The following is a 14,847-nucleotide window of genomic DNA, read 5'->3' as shown; positions in this document are numbered from 1 at the left end:
AGCTGCCCTGCTCGGCGGCCTGGAGTCCCGGGGCATCTGGGGAGGAAGGGGCCGCCTCAGAGCCGGGAGCTCCCCCCACAGTTCTCCTCCTGCCGCAGAGAAGGGCAGGCTCTGTCTCCGAGGCTCTCGTCACAGAGGACGATCAGGTGGACGGGACGACTCCTCGAGGTCCCTTCCAGGCCTGTGTGGCTGCGACCTGGGCCTGCCCCAGGGGTGCCTGGGCCCCTGTGCTCCGGGGCCGCCCAGCCTGCTGGCTCTCAAGCTGGTTTCTTCAAACATGCAAATGTTTACTGGGCCTGACCCCGTGAGGGCCCTGCCTTCATGGAGCTTGCAGTCCCTTCCCATCAGTGGGAGGACGGTGTGCGTGGGACGGGAGTGACCCAGAGGAGGTTTCTGTCAGGGATGGCGTGGAGACTGGCGAGGTGCCTGGAGTAAGGCAGGGTGCTCCCCCACATCAACTCTGTCATCATCGTAGTGTGACTTCAGGTAACCCCTCAAATGACCTCATCCTGTCTTTGTCCTGGCCCCCAGGTTCTCGGACTCCCCAGAACACAAGGGCTGGCAGGCCCAGGTGACAGAGCTCAAGGCGCTCTGGCAGGCCACCGAAGTGGAACGCAACCGGCTCAGCGAGTTCGTCACGGTCCTGCAGAAACGGTAACCCCCGGGCTCAGGGACTCCCTTTCACGGGCCTACCTGGGTCGGGGGTGCACAGCCTGGCCAGGCCTCGGCTGTGACTGGGTCCACATGACTGGGGAGTTTGGCTCCCCCAGTGTTGGTCCAGACACAGCTCATGTCCCCACCCAGTGCCTGCACCCTGGGGCCCTGCCATCACACTGGTTTGCGACCTGAGGTGGGGCGGGGGTCAGGGAGAAGCTCCCTGGAGTAGTGAAATCAGTCAGTCGACCACCAGCGGTTAAAGTCTGTGGCGAGTGTGGCACTCTCTGGGCGCCATCGGAGGCTAGACCGGTGTCGGGAATCACAAAGGGAAAGAGAGCAGCTGGGAGCCCGGAGCTGGGACTTCTCCGGGGAGGCGAGGGGAGCGTGTGGCCCGAGACAGTGGACCAGGAGGCACGGTTTTCTCCGAGGGGTTGTTGACAGGTTTCCATTCAGATAAATCAGGGCTCCTCACTCAAGTGACCCTTTGGCAAGAAATGCAGGTGCCCTGGCCAACACATGGCCTACCCATGTGACCTCCACAGGGAGAATATAAAGGACATCACTGAGTTTCCACCCTAACAGGCCATATCACATGTCCGTGAGGGCGCTTTGGTGACAGGTGATAGCAACCGATTCTGGCTAGGCGAAGGGAAAGGCGGGCATTGGGAGGGTGCTGGCAGACTCCCAGGCACAGAGCAGGAGAGAAGCTCCAGAAGGTCCAGGAATCTTGATAGCAGGGACCTTGGGGGGTCTCCGCTGGAACCAAGGCCCGATGGCTTTCAGGTCTAGTGCCTGTGGGTTCCAGGGTGGGGGCGGGGGGAGATCTAGCTGGCCTAGGTCACTCTCGTGTCCCTCCCTGGACACGGGCCAGGCATCTTGACTGGAAATACCTCACAGCTGGAGGTACTCACAGCTGGAGGAGGGGCAGCATGTCAGAGAGACAAAGAGAATGTCGTTACCAACGGAGCAAGGGATGCTGGGAAGTGATCGATGGATGGCCACCACCTTAGAGGCGGGAAGTGATCAGCGTTCATTGCTGACTTTTCCTGGAGTACGCAGGGAGGATCGGATTTTCAGACAGGCTCAGGTCTGTGAGAAAAGGGGCAGTAATCCTTTTTCTGTCGTGGAAATGTGATGGGAGAAATATACCCATTCAGACTCTCTCTCCCATTTCCCCGGAGTCGCACCTGAGCATTGGGGGGTTCTGTGAACCAAGGTGACCCAGTCATCTGTTTCCGCAGCAGAAACCGCCCCCCGGGTACTGGCTTCTGGCAGGTCTTAGGTCGTGAAAGTGTGCCTGCAGCCGGGGTGCTGCTGTTTCTATGGAGCTCTTGAGGTTTCAGTGGTCTCTGCTGGGTCATTTACGCTGATTTATTGGTTTGGGGTTTCCTGAACACACAAGTGCTGGCCTTGTTTTCAGTTTCCTCATGATCCGTGCTCTGTCCCCCACGGAGGCCCTGGTAGACTGTGAGCGTCCTTACCCCGGCCCCAGCTTGTAGAAGGAGGGTGTAATTCTCAGTCCAGAATTACGCAGAGAACTCTCCTGCAGCTCACTGCCTTGTCTGGGCCCAAGTTCACGTCTTCTGCGCTCACCCTGGCTTATGAGATTGGAAGTTTTACTGTGATAGAGATATAGCTTATTGCAAAGACTCCTTTTCCAACCGCCCCCCCCCCTCCCCCGCGCCACCCATTTCCCATTCCTCCCAGAAAAGACCTGTTAGGCCCTAGACGGTTTGGCTCAGTGGATAGAGCGTCAGCCTGCCAACCGAAGGGTCCCGGGTTTGATTCCCAGTCAAGGGCATGTGTCTGGTTGCAGGCTCAATCCCCAGTAGGGGCATGCAGGAGGCAGCCGATCCATGATTCTCTCTCATCATGGATGTTTCTCTCTCTCCCTCCCTCTCCCATCCTCTCTGAAATCAATTAAAAAAATATATTTTTTTTTTAAAAAGAAAGAAAAGATCTGTTAGAACTTTCAAAATGTTTTTTGTACATCCAAAAATATTTTTGTATATATATGTGTATCTATAAATGCACACATATATATAATTAATTAAAGGTGGACTCACACTAGGCACACCTTCACGTTTGTGGGAGTGTACCTGTGTTATAAACTTCTGACAGTGGGATCGCTGAATCAAAGAATATGCTCATTTAAAATGTTCACAAATAATGGCAAATTATGTATATGGTATTATGTACCTAATGTGTAATATTGATTTTTCCTAGAGATCTTGTATCATTTGTATTAAATTCACTCCTGCATAGGGGGAACCTCCTCCTCTGAGTATTCTTTATCCCTATCCCAACAGTTACAGTCCTTGTGAAAGCAAAATTATTTTTCTTTTTTTTTTCTTAAGGTATTATATGTGTACATATCTTTCCATTGCCCCCCCACCCCCACTCCCAGAAAGCAAAATTTTTAACTTCAAAACATTCACTCACTAATGACTTGGTAGTCATCCCCTCCCATTGCCATGCGGTCCATTTGGTCAAACGCTTGAGATAGAATGAGAATCCATGACAAAGGGCGAAAAGGGCGGGTCTTTAAAAACATCTGGGGTTCTATGAGGTTGGTGCACATGGGGCTGGGGAGCTGCTAGGACCAAAGCCATTGACAAAGGAGATTCTAACTGCCTCAGCTCAGCTACTGATCAAAGGAGAAGTCAAGCTTCACAGCCTCCTCAGGTGAAGCATCAACCTCCCTGAGCTGCTTTCCTCACCTGTACGATGAGGACAATAGGACTCACCTCTAGCACTTGGTGAGGCCTGAGTGAGTTCACACGTGTGGGTCGGACCACCTCCTCAGCACCCACGGCTTCTCTGGTGTCACCTCAGAGTCCTTCCCCTCACTTGCTCCAGCTTCAGGGCCTCCAGCTGAGCCCCCAGCGGAGTGCCTTGCTCTTCCTCCAGTACCTGTGTGCCTCCTCCCACTCCCTCCTTCTCTGCGAGGTGCCCCATATAGAGCAGCTGCTCCCTCCGACCACCTGTCCCCTTCCTCTGCCTCAAGCCACAGCACCTGCACACGTGTGAATTCACTCAGGCCTCACCAAGTTCTAGAGGCCAGAACTATTGTCCTCATTTTACAGATGAGGAAAGCAGCTCAGAGAGGTTGATGGTTTAACTGAGGCCACACAGCAGGGGGTGAAAGCCAGGCCTGCTGATGCCAGGTGATTTCCCCTGAGCCCATCACCCTGAGGACCGTACAGCCCGAGGGCCTTGTCAGCACAGAGGTTTTCTGCCTTATCTGTTTCTCCTCCACCTACTTCACTGGACTGACACTGTCATGTGGGGCCAAACCCCAGAATCAGGGCTCCTCCCCTTACTGACTGGGGCCGCCCTGCCCATGCCACAGGCCAGCGGGTGGCAGAGGCCACAGGGGCACTTTGTCCCCGGCAGCGGCCCCCACGGTCTGGCCAGGAACAAAGCAGTGTGTTTTGAAGAAGCAACGTGTGGTTTGACCACTTACATGTGGCCAGTGTGACGGAGGAACTGAGTTTTCAATTCTGTCTAACGTGCATTAATGTTCATTTAGCTACACGTGAGCATTATGCTGGCAGCCACGGTGCTGACCAGCACAGCTCTCTCAGATTCCACCGGATTCCCTGGTATGAATACGTTAGTTACCACTTATCCTCTTTCCCCTGTTCATGGACCTTTAAGTTGTTTGAGGGGTTTTTTTGTGTGTGTGTGTGTGTGTTGTTTTTGTTTTTTGGGGTTTTTTTTTGCTTTTGCAAATAAAGTTTCAAGGAACATGCTTGAACAAGTTGTGTTAAGAGGTTGTGTTCCTGTACTGTTTGGTGTCAGTAGTTTGTACTTTTCAAAATTGTCACCATTCAGTTTCTTCTTGACTGGTCACAAGGGTGCAAAGACCAGTTCCTCCAACCCTGAGAATTTCCCGGCAGCCACTCTGATCTGCATGTGTGTCTGTAACCTTTGCCTGCCTCAATCTCAGGGCGTCCCGGCCTTCCAGCTGAGCCTTGAGTGTCACCAGAGTCGCCAGTGCCACCACACCTGGCCACAGTGAGGTCAAACAAGTCCTTCATGAGAAATAACCCAGTAGCCAGGCCTTCCAGGCCCACAAATTCATGGCAGGCACATAGAAGATAACAATAATAATAGCCATAAATGATGAAAAACTGTAGGCAATCACTAAACCCAAGAGAAGCAAAAAAGGAAGAAAGGAAATAAAACCATGACATTTCTAATGCAACCCCCTGGGGTGGACAGGATTTGGGCCCCCTCTGTGGCCAAAGGGACTTTGCCAATGTCATTACTGTTATGGACCCCAACATAGGAACATTATCCTGGATTACCAGGTGGGCCCAGTGTAATCACTTGAGCCCTTAAAAGCAGAGAAATTGCTCCAGCTGGATCTGTCGGAGATACGAGGCAGAAGCCCCAGAGCCGTGGTCGGCAAACTGCGGCTCTCGAGCCACATGCGGCTCTTTGGCCCCTTGAGTGTGGCTCTTCCACAAAATACCACGGTCTGGGCGAGTCTGTTTTGAAGAAGTGGCGTTAGAAGAAGTTTAAGTATAAAAAATGTGGCTCTCCAAAGAAATGTCAATCGTTGTCCTGTTGATATTTGGCTCTGTGGACTCATGAGTTTGCCGACCCCTGGCCCAGAGCTTCAGAGCGTGATGAGAGTATCCGGCTGGCTTGGAAGAGGGAGGGGCCACGTGGCCTCTCGAAGATAATGAGCCAGCCAGCAGCCAGCAGGGGTCGGAGCTCAGTCCATCCACTGGCACTTGACTTCTCCCAACAACCAGAATGCCCCTGGAAGCGGGTGCTCCCCTGGAACCGCCAGGGGCCAGCCCAGGTCCGCCAGCACCTTGGCTCTGGCTCGTGGAACCTGGAGCAGAGATACCAACAGAACCTGCCCAACCCTCCGGCCAACGGGACTGTGAGATAATAAACTCGTGTCATTTTGAGCTGTTACGTTTGCGATCGTTTGTTACAGCAGCAACAGGAAACCAATACACCGCCTAATACTAATTCAGCCAAGACATGGGAGGTGGAGAGGTGATGCTCGGTCCTAAGAGGAGGGTATTGAAGTAAAATTAAATCCTCATGTTGCACAGCATGAGAATAGTCAAACAATTATATTTAAACCTTAAAAGGAGAGGCATAGCCCTGGCTGGGTAACTCAGTGGTGAGAGGGTCGCCGAGGTTGTGGTTCAATCCTCAGCCAGGGCTCATAAGAAGCAACCAGTGAGTGCATAAACAAATAGAACAACAAGTCTTCCTCTTTCCCTCCCTTCCTTCATCCCTCCCTCTCTCTCTCTAAAGAAATAAAACATAAAACACAGCCGCATAAGCATCTGTGGGAACAAGGCAGTAAGTGGTCAAAGCAGCAGCTAGGCGTGTTCCAGGTGGTTGCTGCTGGCGAGGAGGTGCAGATGTTCCCTCCTCAGCCTCGGAGGGAGCGATGGGGGTTTTAAACGCATGTTCCCATGTTACTGCATCAAAAGTAAAGAGCCCGTCCCTCCGCCGCCCGCCCACCGTGTACGCTGTGCCCACCTCCCTGGAGCCAGGAGTGCGGCAGCCCCTCGTCTCGCCCCCAGGGTGGAGGAGAGGGACAGCCGGCTTCTGGAGGCCCAGAGGAGGCTGCAGGAGGAGAGGCAGCGCAGCGTGGTGCTGGAGCAGCACCTGGGGAGGATGCACCTGGAGCCCGGGAGGACGGCCTCTCAGAGATCAGCCTCCAGGAGCAAAACAGGTAGGGCTGGCCCAGGGGCCCAGGGGCCCAGGGCGGGCGGGGAAGCCCGGCGGCTAATGGAGGAGCCAGCCAGCAGCCCGGAGAGGAGAATGTGGGAAGCAGAGGATGGATCCACCAGGGTGGGCTCTGCCTGTCCCTGCTGCCCCCTGTCCTCTCCCCCCGGCTTCCCAGGCAGACCCTGGGGCCCCAGAGTGCCTTTGCCCCAGGTGGCCCTGGCCCAGCTCACCTGTGAGTCCTTAGCAGAAGGTGGCAGTGCCCCAGCTGGATGCCCCCAGCCACCACCCCACCCCACCCCAGCCCTCAGCCCTCTGTCCTGGGCTGAGGTCGGCGTGGGGCAGAGCTGGCCTGCTGGGAGCCAGAGCAGCAGGCCGGCCAGCAGAGGACCCATCCTACCCCTGGCAATCATCAGCTCGGCGAAGGGCCTCTCCTAGGCCTGGGGGCTCCTGTCAGGTGCCCACCATCGCACACCCAGCTTCCCTCTCATGGCCTAAGGTCGCTCCCCGCCAGCAGCGCGGAGGGGAGGAGGGAAGGGGACAGCCTGCTCCTAGCCTTGCAGGGAGCGAACCTGAGGTTGCTGTGCTCCCTCTGCTTCCACGGCCTTGGCCAGGTCCTTTCCTAGGACCACGCCCTGCTGTCCTAAACCAGTGGTCGGCAAACTGCGGCTCGCGAGCCACAGTTTGCCACTCTGTTGACTAATGAGTTTGCCGACCACTGGATAGGGGCTCAATCACAAGGAACAACAGCAGCCTGTAATTATTGGAATCGAGGTCAGTGGTCGGCAAATTCATTAGTCAACAGAGCGGCAAACTGCGGCTCATGAGCCACGGTTCGAAGACCACTGTGACCTAACCCAAAAGGTCTATGGCTCTGGCACAGTGCTTCTCAAGGGGCAGCCTCCAGCCAGCAGCATTAGCGTCTCACGGGGCTGGACCGAGCTGGGGGTGCAGAGCCAGAAGCCTTTTTGGGGTGGCTGACTCCTGAGGGGCGGGGAGACCAGTGTGGAGGGCTGGGCCTGCCTCCCTCGGACATCCCCTCCCAACCCATGCCACCCTGGACCCTCTGTATGTATGTATGGATGAAGCTGCTGGCCGGGGTGGGCACTAGAGGAGGGGACCCAGAGGTAGGAGGGCATCAGATGAAGTGACTGCCTAGACTCAGGCTCAGCCTGCAGGCCAGGCCTCCTGCCCCACTGCCTTCCAGAAACTCTGTCCCCACTGCCTGGCCTCTCAACACCCCAGTCCTCCCCCTCCATCCCCCAGCCCCGGACCCTCAGAGCTTTGGTGCCAGCCCAGATGGGATCAGGACGGAGACACAGAGGGGAGTGTGCCCTTCTACCCGCTCTCACCGGCCGGGCCCAGGGCTCGGGCCTTCAGGTGCTGCCGAGGACCCAGGCGGAGGCAGGTCCTGGCTCTCGGCCTTGCTGACCCCCTGGGCCCTCAGAAGGAGGCCCCCAAGGATGTGGTGTCTCCATGGCTGAAGCTCACCTCCCGCCGAGCAGCCAGGCTCCCACCCAGGAGGGCTAAACCCACTGCTTTGGACCTGGCCAGACCGTGAGGGGACGCTGCCGGGGACAAAGTGCCCCTGCGGCCTCTGCCACCCGCTGGCCTGTGGCACGGGCAGGGCAGGGCAGGGCAGCCCCCGGTCAGGAAGGGGAGGAGCCCTGATTCTGGGGTTTGGCCCCTCATGACAGTGTCAGTCCAGAGAAGAAGGTGGAGGAGAAACAGATAAGGCAGTAAAAGGCATGCAGGGTTCGCTGGCGGCAGGTGCTGTGGCTTGAGGCAGAGGAAGGGGACAGGTGGTCGGAGGGAGCAGCTGCTCTGTATGGGGCGGCCGGCAGAGGAGGAGGGAGTGGGAGGAGGCACACAGGTACTGGAGGAAGAGCAAGAGCTGGAGGCCCTGAAGCTGGAGCAAGTGAGGGGAAGGACTCTGAGGTGACGCCAGAGAAGCCGTGGGTGCTGAGGAGGTGGTCCGACCCACACATGCGAATTCACTCAGGCCTCACCAAGTGCTAGAGGCGAGTCCTATTGTCCTCATTTTACAGGTGAGGAAAGCAGCTCAGAGAGGTTGATGGCTTACCTGAGGCCACACAGCAGGGGGTGAAAGCCAGGCCTGCTGATGCCAGGTGATTGCCCCTGAGCCCATCACCCTGAGGACCGTACAGCCTGAGGGCCTTGTCAGCACAGAGGTTTCCTGATGCTGCTGATGGTGCCCAAGTTCCCCACCTGCTGGGCTTCGGTTTCTCTTTCTGAGCCCAGCAGCCACGGTCCCTGATCCCAGCCACCCTGGACCCTCTGTGTGTATGGATGGATGGAGCTGCTGGCCGGGATGGGCACTAGAGGAGGGGACCCAGAGGTAGGAGGGCATCAGATGAAGTGGCTGCCTAGACTCAGGCTCAGCCTGCAGGCCAGGCCTCCGGCCCCACTGCCTTCCAGAAACTTGTCAAGGTCAGAGGTGGACAGAGGAACTAGAGGAGCCGCCTTGGTACAAAGCCGGGGCTATAGCAGAGGCCAAAGCCAGTGTCCAGGGGAAGGCAGTGCAGGTATCAGGGAGGGCTTCCAGAGGGAGGCAGGCCATGCTGGGACTTGGAAGAAATTCTAATGTTTCAACAAGTGGCAAAGCAGAAAGTGGACAGTCGGGGGTGGAGAAGGAGAGTGTTAACGCAGGGCCATGGCCTCGTCACAGAAAGTGGATGCTGCTGCCCCCACAGGTCTGCTGCCCACCTCTAACGCCAGGCACAACCCAAATGGGCGAGAGAAGAAGGACCCATCTTTCACCCAACTCTCCAGCATGCCCGAGGAATGCCAGATGGAGGAGATGACCACCAGGTGCCCTGCCCTGTCTCCCGGAGGGTGGCACGGTCTGGGTGGAGGTGCTTAGAAGGGTCACGTCCCTCCCCTTTGACTTCTGCTTGTCCAGAAGGCTGGCCCTGCCTAGCTGTGACTGGCCCTCAGGAGGTGGAGAGACTCAGCAGTGACCCTGATAACCCCAGCGTCCCCAGAGAGGTTTTATTACGCATGGGTTGCCAAACCCACTTTCCTCGCTCAGTTAAGCCTTTCCAGGTCACATGCAGCGATGGGAAAGGAAGGAGGGGGCGCCTCTACCAGTGAGTGCCATCCTTGAGGCAGCCAACCTTTGGGGGAGCCACCTGGTGCCAGGCCCAGGGCTGTGGAAGGGCCCAGAGAGGAATCCCAGGTGGTGTTCCCCCACGGGTCCGTGGGAGGATGGGATGGGTCAGAGGGAGCCTGAAGGGCAGCTGTGCTAACAGGTCCCGCCCCAGGGCTCTCTGTGCGCGCGCCCGTGCACCAGCGCGGGCCTCACTGAGCCTCTCTCCCTGTGGTCCAGGCTGGCCATCCAGGCAGAGGAGAACGAGATGCTGAAAGCTGCCCTGGACAGTGCCCTGCGGGGGAAGGAGGAGGACTTCCGAATGTACCATGAGACCCTGGGCCAGGTGAAAGGGGTCTTCCTGAAGGCCCTGCGGCAGCAGAAGGAGGACAAGTGCTAGGATGGCGGCCGGTGTCACTCAGGCCGGCTGGGGCAGCCAGTTCAGCCCTGCTCCGGGGAGAGGCTCCTCGAGGTAACAGAGCCAACGTATCAGGCCAGGAGGGCAAGGTAGAAGCCCTGGCAGAGCCCTGGGCAGAGCCTCGGCAGGCGTGGCTGCCTCAGGGCCCAGCAGCCAGCTCGGCTCAGCGATGCTCTGGGAGAAGCTGGCCGTGGACAGATGCCTTCTCTCAGGCTGGTGCTCATCACCCTTGTCCTGGGGCCCAGCAGGAGCCCCTGCATGCCCACATGTCTTCATATGAGCAGAAGAGCCCTCAAGCTCCAGACTGGAAGCATCCCTAGGCCACCCCCCCACCACACCTCCCACCCCTCACCAAGGCATCCCTATCCCCCGTCCCCCATGACTCCATCTGTGGCCTCCGCACCCTCTGCAGATGTGGGGGCACGATGCTCTCGGCCACCTTGTCGGCCCACTCCTCAGGGCTCTTCCTTAGAGGCAGACGCTCGGACTTGTAATAAGAATGACTTTGTTCATAATCGCCGCAGCTCCCAGAGCGTGAGCATCTACTGTGGGAACCTGAGCCCATCTGGTCCTCTCGGAACCCAGGGGTTGTCACCCTGTGTTACACTTGGGGAAAGGAGGCTCCCGGAAGGAAGCTGAGCTGATATTAAACCCTGGCCGGCCTGCCTCCGAAAGCACGGCCTCTGTGCAGCAGGCCCGGCATGCCCGCCCCGTTGCTGGGCAGGTCCACCCCTAGCCAGCTGCTCCAAGAGGCCCCTCGATTTGCTTCCAGTGGCTGCTGGGGCTGGGCTGGAGCTGGGGCAGGAGTCCAGGTGAAGGCACAGTGTCCCTTCCTTGCCACAGCAGGGGGACTGCTGCAGGAGAGACCCCAGGCCTGTCCTGGCCACCCTGGCCATCCCTGTGCACACGCACAGATGCAGACACACAGATGCAGACACACACATTCACAGGTATACACACGTGCACCCAGACATGCACACATAGACGGGCTGGCTGCCCACGCAGGCCCCTCCACACAGGCCTATTGCACATGGGAGTGTGTGGGGGGGTGTAGACGCATGCTAGCCACACACCAAGACCACTCCCTGTGTCACGTGTGCAGTGGCTCACAAACTCAAGAGCACAGACTGTGAAGCCACGTGGGTTCTTGGGCCCCTGTTTGCTCCGGGCCTTGCTCAGGGACAAGGCTGTGGAGGGACTCCGCGCTGAACACCTCCATGGGGTGACACAGGCCAGAGGTCCCCGGCAAGGGCTAGTGACGGCCGTGAGGGGGAAGGGCAATTCTGATGGCCAGACAGAGCGAGAGCGGGCCTGGGCCGGGAGGGGGCCGGGTGACATGAGGAGCGGACCAAACGCAGAGTCGGAAAACCTGGCCGAGTAGTTGGGACCTACAGCGGTCAGCCCTTCCTGGCTCAGGGCTGGGTCTGAGAGAGGAAGGGGCATCCAGCCACAGGGTCTGAACAGGTGGGGGGCAGGGGAATGAGGAGCAGGTCTCTTTCCTCACTCGCCAACTGCGTGGCCTTGGGTAGGATACGTAACCTCCCTGAGCCTGCAGATCCTTGTCCATAAAATGGGGACAATAATATACCCCTCCCCCCCGCCCGCCCCCCGTAGGTGTCAAAGAATAACTCAGAGACATTTCGCTGGTTATGAGTTTGCTGTTTACTTCTGCACAAGGGACGTGTAACCATGGGTTGGTTTGGGTCCTCAGAGATTAAAACAACGTACATAAGAGAGAAGCGGGGGAAGTCCCGTCAGGCACAGTAAATCTAGTCTGCACATTTTGGAGTAAACTGATTAGCTGGCACCTTGCAGAGCTCAGCCCGGGCATTCAGTCCTTGCTTGGGCCAGAGGTGGGTATAAAGACAACTGGTTCCATTAGAGGTTCTAACTGGGGAGCTGGGGGCCGGGGGTCCCCATGGCGTCTGCTGCCTCCTCCCACCAGCACCCAGCTTGGTTAATCCAGGTCCCCTCCATCCCCACCAGACTCCCTCTTCAGGAGTCACCGAATGTAAAAGTGGCAGGTGCTGGAGGAGCAGCCGGCACACAATAAGCGCTGGTAAACGTGTGCCTTAGCAGTGCCTCTCTCCATTCAACACGTCAGACAGCTCTGCCCCGGGCACGGGGTCCAGGTGAGGCCGACTCAGCCCCTGAGAGCCAAAAAGTCCCAGGCCACCGTCCACTGAGCCGGCCGGCCACCAGGGAGTGGCGACAGCATGCCAGCCCCTCGGCCACCAGACTTGCTCCTGCTATCAGGGAGCTCCTGGCACAGTCAGAGGGAAACTGAGGCACCGATGGGGGTGGGGGTGGGGGTACAGACAGAAGGTGGCACCGCAGAGCCTCCACCTTCCCTGCTGAGGCTCCGGGGCTCATGGCCCAGCTCTGGGTGGGGAGGGGATGTCCAGATCTCCGAGGTGTGAGTGGGGGAGAAGGGGAGGGTGAGGCCCAGGGGAGCCTGGGAGCAGGATTCCTAAGGGGAGGAGGAGTTGTCAAAGGGGCCAAGGACTAGGGCCCTGAGGGGTCTACCCCAGGTGGGGGAGGGGGCAGCCTGGAAGGTCCAGGTTAATGCCCAGGGCCCCCCCTGAGCAGCACCACCGGTCCCTGGGCCCTGAGGGGGCCGTTCCCAGCCCTCAGGCAAGTAGCAGCAGGTGGGCTGGACTTGCCTTTCACAGATAACACCCTGCCCAGAGCCACTAGGCTGGAGGGGGAGGGGCAGGACAATCAGAGAGGCCTCACGTGAGGCATCTCCCTGGCTGCACCCCAGTCAGGTGCCGCCCTGGGTGCTCAGGTTCCCACCCTGACAGCTGAGACCTGGTAGAGCCGTGGGTGTGGCTTGGCCACGGTCCCCGTGGGGCCCCTGCGGCTCCACAGCTGAGCTAGACCAGACCGCGCTGCGGCTCAGGCCGATTCAAGCCCCAGACACATTCCATTGGCCCTGGGTCCCTCCCCGGGCCCCCATCCAGTGTCTAGAACCAGCCTCTCCGTCTCCCCCCCTCAGCCAGCCTACCGCCACCCCACAAGGAAGTCCCTGCCTGCCCTTCCCCTCTCCACACAGTGCACAACACACACACACACACACACCACACAACCAACTCAAAACATACACACACCACACACACAACCAACACAAAACATACACATATACCACATACACAACCAACACAAAACACGCACACACCACACAAACAACCAACTCAAAACATACACACCACATACACCAACTCAAAATATACACACACCACACACAACACCAAACACACACACACAACCAACACAATTTTATACACACACAGGAGCTTTCCCCACATTTTTACTTTGAACAACAAAAAACCCCTGCAGAGATGAAAAGGAACTCTGCCCACCACATCTTTCCATTTGTGACCCCAGGTCCTTGCACTGGTCTTACCCTGATCGGGTTCCTGCCCCTCGTTTTGTGGACGGGCCACACCAGCCACTCTCGCCTTCCGCCCCCCTCACACAGCGTGCAGCCGGCCACCCAGCCCCAGGTCCAAGGGCCTCCCCGGCCCTCCATGCCGAGCTCCCTAGAGACCCCGCTGTGAGGGGGTTCCCGGGTGAACACCTGCTGTGTGTGGGTCCTGTCTCTCTGGGCTTCTCCAGGGAGAGGGTTTCGGCTTCTCTTCATGAGCAATTTAGTGAGCCAGGCCGGGCCATGGAGGGAGTTGTCAAGCCCCTCAGGAGCACTATGGTCAGGGCAGGAAGTATGCCCGTTTTTAGGTGAGGATCTGGGGCTCAGAGAAGGGGTCACACCAGGGAGGTGCAGCTCAGGTTCAAGTGAATTGGCTGAACCTGAACTCTCTGGAGCCGAACCATCTTGTCTGCTTCCCTGACCCGTTGTGTTCGAGCCTCCTGAGGGCACCAGCAGGATGGCCGGCCAGGGCCACAGTGGCCTCCGCCAGCAGCTCATGTGGGAGCTGGGTGCTGGCCCCTGCAAGGCCATCAGCTTAAGAAGCTCAGGGGACTACCTCAGCCTCGTGACCTCCTGGTGCATCCGTCTCCTTTCCCATTGAGCGGGGCTAAGGGTAACACCTTCCCTCCAGGTGCTGGTGAAATGAAGAGTTGATCCATGCCTGGCTACTGGGATGAACTTACTCCTAACAACCATCGACTCTCTCAGGACTCTGCTGAGGTGGCCCCCACCCCAGGCCAGGAATCCCTCCCTAATTCCCACGGGCACCCCTCCCTGGTGCTGGCCCCCCTAAGTGCCCAGGATCCCGACGGCAGCCCTCACCCAGCCCCCACACTGTGCATTAATCGCGCCTCACACTGCTCAGGGTCAGGAGCCAGTGATGCAGGTCTGGCCACTGTGGGGAGTGTGTGCGGGGTCTCTGAGCTTTGGCCTCTGGGCCAGCATCCCCGCGTGTTTGGGCGGAAGCTCACTGCCTAGAAGCGCTGTTGGGAGGGTATGGGTCTCTCTCTCCTTCCCAGGCCTTGCCCAGACCCCTGCGGGGGGTAGGAGAGCAGCCCTTCTTCCCAGTTGCAGCTGAGCCCGTGGCCAGAGTTGGGGTCGGCAGTGGCACCAGGGCCTGTCCTGTGATCATAGTCACACAGCAACCTCTGGCCCCCACACACATGCATGAAGGGTCCCCCGTAGACTCTGAGGCCCCTGATTTAAAAGGGGACTGTCAGAGGTTCCTGTCCCCTCAGGGCGGCCCCATCAGATAGGCTGGGCTGTGGACTTGGCTGCACCTTACCCCCTCCCCACCTCTCCAAGAGGAGGCCCTCCCCCCTCCCCGCCTCCCCCAGGGGAGCCCCAGTTGGTTAGGGACGTTGCTGGCTGCCTCCACCCTGCCATGGAGAGGACGCCAGTCACTCCATGTACCCACTCAAGCCTGGCCGAGGGACCCCGCTAGCACCCCTCCGCCTGGGCAGCACCCCATGGGACAGGGCTGGAGCACAGAGGGTCCCACAGCCACGTGTCTCTGTCAGTTCCAATCCC

The 14,847-nt window shown here is 58.4% G+C and overlaps 1 protein-coding gene across 1 annotated transcript in view; it reads left to right on the top strand.

Annotated features, from left to right (window-relative positions):
- CCDC13 (coiled-coil domain containing 13) overlaps positions 1-10,756 on the top strand; it is a 29,448-nt gene extending 18,692 nt beyond the window's left edge. Inside the window, exons 12-15 of the mRNA XM_084903194.1 lie at positions 532-654; positions 6,219-6,370; positions 9,078-9,195; positions 9,713-10,756. Of these exons, the coding sequence (XP_084759320.1) occupies positions 532-654; positions 6,219-6,370; positions 9,078-9,195; positions 9,713-9,872 (553 nt within the window). The 3' untranslated portion in view covers positions 9,873-10,756. The remainder of the gene's footprint in view (positions 1-531; positions 655-6,218; positions 6,371-9,077; positions 9,196-9,712) is intronic.
- Positions 10,757-14,847: the final 4,091 nt, after the last annotated feature.

Source organism: Pipistrellus hanaki (assembly GCF_964339955.1).
Source record: "Pipistrellus hanaki genome assembly, chromosome: 13".
In the NCBI taxonomy this organism is placed as follows: Eukaryota; Metazoa; Chordata; class Mammalia; order Chiroptera; family Vespertilionidae; genus Pipistrellus; species Pipistrellus hanaki.
The sequence above is the reverse complement of the archived record's forward strand: the minus strand, read 5'-3'. Positions and strand labels throughout refer to the sequence as shown.